This window comes from Oncorhynchus clarkii, chromosome 6 (genome assembly GCF_045791955.1).
Source record: "Oncorhynchus clarkii lewisi isolate Uvic-CL-2024 chromosome 6, UVic_Ocla_1.0, whole genome shotgun sequence".
Classification (NCBI taxonomy): domain Eukaryota; kingdom Metazoa; phylum Chordata; class Actinopteri; order Salmoniformes; family Salmonidae; genus Oncorhynchus; species Oncorhynchus clarkii.
In genome coordinates, this window is record NC_092152.1 from 47,614,836 (window position 1) to 47,622,429 (window position 7,594).

At 41.8% G+C, this 7,594-nt stretch overlaps 1 protein-coding gene across 6 annotated transcripts; it reads right to left on the bottom strand.

Annotated features, from left to right (window-relative positions):
• Nucleotides 1–2,201: 2,201 nt before the first annotated feature.
• On the bottom strand, nucleotides 2,202–6,446 carry LOC139411237 (endothelial differentiation-related factor 1 homolog). Of its 6 annotated transcripts, none has more exons than XM_071157264.1 (6): nucleotides 6,320–6,446; nucleotides 5,361–5,453; nucleotides 4,857–4,908; nucleotides 3,781–3,941; nucleotides 3,517–3,610; nucleotides 2,202–3,300 (listed from the first exon to the last, which is right to left on the bottom strand). In XM_071157264.1, the coding sequence occupies exons 2-6, from the start codon at nucleotides 5,436–5,438 to the stop codon at nucleotides 3,239–3,241; spliced, it is 447 nt and encodes a 148-aa protein (XP_071013365.1). In that variant the 5' UTR covers nucleotides 5,439–5,453; nucleotides 6,320–6,446; the 3' UTR covers nucleotides 2,202–3,238. The 6 variants fall into 6 exon arrangements, with proteins under 6 accessions (XP_071013365.1, XP_071013368.1, XP_071013366.1 ...); XM_071157267.1 differs by having other exon boundaries at nucleotides 6,254–6,328; XM_071157265.1 differs by having other exon boundaries at nucleotides 6,113–6,328.
• Nucleotides 6,447–7,594: the final 1,148 nt, after the last annotated feature.

Consider the following 7,594-nt stretch of genomic DNA (forward strand, 5'->3'; position numbering starts at 1 on the left):
GTTAACTGCCTTGTTCAGGGGTAGAAAGACATGTTTTACCTTGTCAGCTCGGGGATTCGATCTTGTAACCTTTCGGTTACATGTCCAACGCCTTAACCACTAGGACACCTGCTGCCCCAATGTAAGCCTTAGCTAACACTGCCATACCCCAATGTACATGCACAGGCTTACTTTGACCACCACATAGTCGGCCAGTGAATGGTCATGACATGTTTCTGGCAGACGTCTTTCAGGACACAAATAATCAACTTCAGTCTGCACCATATATTTTTGCACAAACAGTTTACAAATATGGAAGCGTAGGGCATATGGATAAATGTATGTGTCACTATAACTGTCACATAATCAAACATATTCTGGAACTTCCAGCGTCAGCAATTGGATCCACTGTGACAGTTCGTTTGTCCCGTACCACGACTGCCTGGTTTCCATACTGACTGTACCACGTACTTTGACTCCGACTGAGGTAGTTACTCGGTGGTCCCTGTTCCAGCTCCATTTGCTGCTGTTGCCAAATTAGCAGCGACGTGTCCTTGAACCTAAACCGAGCATAGCCCTCCGATAGGGCTTTCTCGACTAAAGGATATCTCTCAGACATGATGTTGCCGTCATCGCTCCAATCTCTTGTTTTGTTAACACTGACTGCCTGGATGGGCAGTGCTGGGGTAGCGTTGTCGTAGTTCTCGAAGAAAACGGTTCGGGTTGCGCGACAGATTAAGCAGCTAGCTAACGTTAGCTAGCTAGATTTTTTTGTTGGCAGTAGCTAGTAAATGACACCGTCACCAACCATACTGTTGTGACACCCAACCGTGTAAAACGTTGACGACTACACGTACTTGTGGATATAGATAACGTTAGCTAGCTTGTTGCTAACGTAACAGTCATTGTTAGCGATCCAGCTTCCTTAAAAAAAAAATACATATACGTCTATCAACTGGGTTTGTTCAGTGCGATTCCGTAGTGATTTGAAATATTGGCGCAGGTTTTACAGCACAAATTCATCAGACATGACTGGGCCGAGATGTATTTGTCGCTGCTGCCAGAGTTAAGTCAACGCTTAAGTTTCACCAGAAGTGTCAAACTCTGCGTTCCGGCGGAAGTCATTCATTGTCAATGGAGCAGTCCGCAACGCTAAATTTGGGATCCAGCACTAAGCTGCCGTGCGTACCACGAGTTCAATATTTAAACTCGTACGTTGTATTACCGTGCGGTGGTACAAACAGAAGTTCATAAAAGTTCCCTATGGGGAAGAGTCGCCATAGAGGCCAAAATTATGACTATTGTAGTTAGAGACAAGAAGACACCGGCTGAAGGACTTGTGCAATTTAGCATGCCATCATGCAGGGCAAGCAAGTGAATTGAAATCCCTACTCTATATGAAAACCAGTTAAATGTATTGATGTTGCTAGAGATTGAGACAGACAAGAAAACTATACTGAACAAAAATATAAACACATTTGAAGTGTTGGTCACATGTTTCATGAGCTGAAATAAAATATATTGGAAACATTCCAATACGCACAACAATAGTATCTCTCTCAAATGTTGTGCACAAATTTGTTTACATCCCTGTTAGATGGCTGAAGTTGATGGCGCGTGCAATTAGCATGCTGACTGCAGGAATGTCCACCAGACCTGTTGCCAGAGAATGTAATGTTAATCTCTACCATAAGCCACCTCCAACGTTGTTTTAGAGTTTGGCAGTACGTCCAACCGGCCTCACACCCGCAGACCACGTTGTATGAGAGCGGTTTGCTGTTGTCAATGTGAACAAAATGCCTCATGGCGGCTGTGGGGTTATGGTATGAGCAGGCATAAACTACGGACAGCAAACGCAATTGCCTTTTATCGATGGCAATTGAATGCGCAGATACACCGTGATGAGATCCTGAGGCCCATTGTCGTGCCATCACCTCATGTTTCAGCATTATAATGCATGGCCCCATGGCGCAAGGATCTGTACACAATTTCTGGAAGCTGAAAACGTCCCAGTTCTTCCATGGCCTGCATACTCTCCAGAAATGTAACCCATTGAGCTTGTTTGGGATGCTCTGGATTGATGTGTACGAGTGTGTTCCAATTCCTGCAACTCCACACAGCCATTGAAGAGTGGGATAATGTTCCACAGGCCACAATCTACAGTATGCAAAGATGTGTCGTGCTGCATGAGGAAAATGGTGGTCCCACCAGATACTGAGTAGTTCTGTTCCATATCACTACTTATTTTATTAAAGGTATGTGAACAACTGATGCTGTAGATGTTGTAGTTCCAGTCATGTGAAATGTATAGATTAGAGCTTAATGAATTTACTTCAATTGACCGAGTGTAAAGGCTAGTGTAACTCAGTCAAATCTTACATTTTTTTCATGTTATGTTTATTTTTGTTCAGTAATTAATTGTTGTAATGCACACCAGTCTGTTAGTATCTCACCCAGCCTATGTAACCAGTAGGTCAATAGGAAAATAACTTTAATCTGTTATAATCATTTGCTTTGGTCGACCAGGGCGAAAATGATCTTCTCCATGTTGCAAACCATTCTGCAACCGTGCGAAGCACATGTGCATATAGTACGGAAAATGCAGGCTACACATCCAGCAAAAAAAACATGACAAAACAAATGTGCATCTGGTAGACAAGCAGTACCAAAGACATAAGCTGTATATGGCAACATTGTGTCCAAAAATCAATCGAAGTAGAATGATTGATTAAGACACAATGGTTCCATATACCATATTTTATTATTTAGTTTAACCTTTTAGGCCCTTGAGATTGAATAAATCACTTTTTCAGGAGATATCAGCCCATGAAAGCAGCATTCTTGCATAAATGTTTGAAAAGCATACACTACATTAAAACATTTTAGCCAAAATGCCAAACTTATCCATGTCTAGTTGAAAGGGAATGACCACAGAACGAGCATGGAGACAGACCTCAGGGAGTATAGAATATAGTTTTGAAGACATTAAAACCATTCAGTAAAATCAATTCTCTTCTTGTGGTTTGCTGAAAGCCAGATGCAAAACAAAACAACAATACATTTGAATTTAGTTATGCAATATTGTTTAAATCAGGTCCCACAAGCTTGACATTCATTACTGGAATCAGGGCAGTAAAAGAAAGTAGCAGCCCAAGTTAATTAAATAAACTGGTTAAGATGTGCTAGCGCTCCAGAGAATTGACAAGGCTGTCAGCTGTGGTGGTAGTACTGTAGGCTAAGCTGCTTCAAGGCATGGTCTTCACTTTTTCTTTGGGACTGCCTCCAAGGGTTTCCCAATGTCCTTCCCACGCAACTTCAGTCCTATGGATAACATGGAGGAAAATCGCTCAGATTTTTGTTGACACCACCTCCAAACACCTGGGCTTTCTTGTTCCATTAGTGATACTGATAATAAAATACGATTGTAATCAGACTAGTTAGTACAAAAATAACCCAATAATGGTGTCAAACAGGCCTATGGTGCAAGAAGGGTGATATGAAGCTATGACAGAAAAAAGACCTGCAAATAAAACTCACCAATTGCTCTTTCAATCTTTCCCATGACTTGGTTATTGGGGATAGCCTTTCCAGATTCGTAGTCTCCAATTATCTGTGGTTTTTCATTGATTTTCTAAAAATAAAATAAGACCAACAACATATCCATGACTGGTAAAAAAACATTTATTTGATCCAAGCCCTGCTAAGCCAAGGTAAAGACACTTCAATAAACAACCCTCAGTGAAAATGAACTGAGTTCCTATTTTTTAAACTCTTTATCCACATTTGGGAGAGTGTACTTACAGTGGCCAGGTCTTTCTGCGTCAGGCCCTGATTTTGCCGGCCTTGTTGGATGACCTTGCCCACCTCCAGAGATACTCTTTGGTGTTGAAGCTCTTCAGTCTCTCTGTCAAGCTTTGCTGTATTCTTGGTGATCACGTGCTGTTTGTTTTGTCCTGCAGCCCCTGAGAGAGGGAGAGAAAGGTAATAGCAAGGTTTCAAACTCAGTGCTCGAGACCAAGGGGTGTACATTGTTTTTTTCCCCTAGCACTACACAGATTTAAATAATAAACTAATCACCCAGCTTTGATAATTAGAATCATCTGCGTCGTGTTAAGGCAAAAAACAAAATGTGCCTCCATTGGGGTCCAGAGGACCAAGTTTGGGAAACTCCGGGTAATAAGCTAACATAAATTCAACAACAAGATCTAATTATTGTGACTATCTTAAATGTATTTTAAGATACAAGACTGAAACAAAAAGGACCACCCTCTGTTCTTCATTCCTGATCCTGGGGACCCACATGGTCTGCAGGCTTTTGTTTCAGCCCAGTAGACACACTTGACTCAACTAATCATAAAGCACTTGAGTTTAATCAATGTTACAACTAGGCTGGAAAAGCACACCCTGTGGATCCCAAGAATCAAGATTGACATTGTCTTATATCACAGTTTTACAGCAGGCTGCGCCTAGTTGTCGAAAGACAATGGGTAACCCCTTTAGTTACATATCATACAAAATGGCACTATATGAATATACAAAATGGCTCTAACCACCTGTATTGGCAGATTTAAATAACTTGATTTGCAGACAAATGTGTGCGTTTGTGCTTAAATATGAGTAAGTTTACTCCCCTTCAGTACACAATTCAAACATTTGCCCAATACTGCCATGATTTCATAATTGGAAAATCATGAAAATCTAGTTGGCAGTAAAGAACAAAAATGTAAAAACTCAAGGCCTTGATGACATTATTGAGATGGTGTGTGTAGCAAGCTATCCATCTTCTCAACATTTAATAATAACCACAGACATGGCACCACATCCTACCAAACCAAAAGATAATACAAGGACAGGAGCAAATTGATGGGAGTTCTTACATTTCTTAGTAGTATCAAGTTCTTCTCCACGTCTTTGAGCTGCTGCAACAGCCTAAACGACAGTAACGTGTCACATTGTTGTGTCAATGTGTCCTGACTGTGTAGAAAGTTCATACATTTTAACTTGTTAAACGTTAGCCACATTACAAGACACACACCGTTAAAGGGAAAGTCAATAGTAATACCACCACCATATTTGGTTAACATAACTAGCTACAGAATAGTAACGTTAGTTAGCTAACGTTACTAGCTAGCTAGGTACATTTGGAACCATTTCTGGCCAACTTATTACAAGTTCGAATGCAAATAAGCTAGCATGGTAGACAGCTAGTAAGACTTGAAAAAAAACGAAAATAGTTTAAGCAAAAAGATAGCCAAGCCAGCTAGGTCCCAGTTCACTAACAAGCGTGTTCAGACGCTGGCTAGCCAGACTACGCTAGTAATCAGCTAACGTTCGCAAACGCATTAGCCCAAGCCTGCCTCTACCTCACTAACGTTAGCTACCTGTTTCGACTTCGACTGTGCGACAGTTGGTCCCTTCTTCCTCAGTATGGTCACGGTATCCCAGTCACTTTCTGCCATGTTTTTTTAGTTTACCTTGATGGAAACAACGTATAAACAGGTTGGTTTAGATACACATGTAAAGTCAGTATGCTATACGATAACTTTAGCGCACACTAATATAACGTGGTAACTATGAAAGTACCGTACTCTATCGAATAGTCGACCCCGCCGTTCACAAGAGTTATATAATGACGTCACATACCGTCCTTCGCGCATTGAGCAAGACTAATGCCGCATTCAAAATAACTAGGAACTCGGAAAAATGCACGTTCAAATCGATTTTCCCAGTTGAATTTAGTTTTTTTTTCCCGAGTTCCCAATTGTTTGAACGCTCAGACGGACCGAGCTCCCTGTTGTTATGAACGCGTCATATGAACTAGAGACAGCCTCCAAAATGGCCGAAAGTTGTAGTCAATGTAAATTCACTCTGGCTGTCTATTCGATATTAGAGCGCTCTTGTCTGAGTGTGCACTGAGGAATTTACGAACGTAAACCACCTGTTGAATATGACCAGTGTCAGTAAACGTCGGCAAAAAACGTAATTAATTAGACTTCAGCAGCACAGTTAGTTACCAACGCTCTAGTCTAGATAACATTTAAACAGCCTAACCAGCTCTGCTAGGGTGAGGAAAATGGTCAGCGTGGGGTGTTCTCTCATTTATTTACAGAAGTAGCTAGCAGGCTAACTTTACCCAGTTAGCTTGGGTACTTGACTGCCATTGTGAGGTCAGAAAGCTCAGATCCACCCTACTCCTTGTCCAGTGTGCACACTGAAAACTCCCAGAGCGAAATGCTCTGAATTTACAAACGGACTACCTATGTAGTTGGAATACCTATGTAAGAGTGCTGCTCATTGACTACAGCTCAGCATTCAACACCATAGTACCCTCCAAACTCACCATAAAGCTTGAATTCCTGGGTCTCGACCCCGCCCTGCGCAACTGGGTCCTGGACTTCCTGATAGGCTGCCCCCAGGTGGTGAAGGTAGGAAACCAGCCATCTCAGTGTACATATCACAGACAAACTGAAATGGTCTATGCACACAGACAGAGTGGAGAAGAAGGCGCAACAGCGCCTCTTCAACCTCAGGAGGCTGGAAAAAATGTGTCTCGTCACCGAAAACCCTCACTAAATTTTACAGGTGCACAATCGAGAGCATCCTGTCATGCCGTATCACTGCCTGGTACTGTAACTGTACTGCACACAACCGCAGGGCTCTCCAGAGGGTGGTGCGGTCTGCACAACGCATCCCCGGGAGCATACTACCTGCCCTCCAGGACACCTACAACACCCGATGTCACAGAAAGGCAAAAAATATAATCAAGGACAATAACCACCAACTGAGCCACTGCCTGTTCACCCCGCTTTCATCCAGAAGGTGAGGTCAGTACAGGTGCATCAAAGCTGGGACAGAGAGGTAGAAGCTGTTTTTCAATCTCAAGGCCATCAGATTGTTAAACAGCCATCACTAGCACAGAGGCGGCTGCCTACCAACAGACTTGATATCATTGGCCACTTTAATAAATGGAACACTAGTCACTTTAATAATGCCACTTTAAGAATGTTTACATATCTCACATTACTTATGTCATATGCATATACTGTATCCAACACTATCTATGGCATCTTAGCCGCTCTGTCACTGCTCATCCATATAGTTTATATATTCTTATCCCATTTCCTTTACTAGATTGTGTGTATTAGGTTTTGTTGTGGAATTGTTAGATATTAGGTTGATGTGGAATTTCTTAGATATTACCTGTTAGATACTGCTGCACTGTCGGATCTAGAAGCATACGCATTTCGCTACACTAGCAATAACATCTGCTAACCATATGTATGTGACCAAAAACATTTTATTTGGACAATCTGACTATGCTCTGAATTTACAAACGCCTTCTGGCACTTCAGAGTGAATTTACGAACACACCCATAATCTCACAGATAGAACAAGGATACCAATTTCACCGGATGTATAAATGTGAAGTATCAGGTTGGCGTTTCCACTCACTACCAAATATGGTGATGTGAGGAAGCCCATTGGCCACAGTGTATGAAACTGGAACAAGATGGATTTTGGCCGACATTCTGCACATTTTCTAATCAATTAAACATTTGATCTACATACAGTTTTCTGTTTCCAAAACTAAAATCTGTATCAAACAGAGTGCACT

Coding starts and splice junctions, on each gene's coding strand:
- LOC139411237 (XM_071157264.1), bottom strand. CDS start 5,438: ATGGCAGAAAGTGACTGGGATACCGTGACCATACTGAGGAAGAAGGGA. Junction 3,942..4,856: donor ACTTGATACTACTAAGAAAT/GTAAGAACTCCC, acceptor TCCCTCTCTCAG/GGGCTGCAGGACAAAACAAA. Junction 3,301..3,516: donor AAAGATTGAAAGAGCAATTG/GTGAGTTTTATT, acceptor TGTTATCCATAG/GACTGAAGTTGCGTGGGAAG.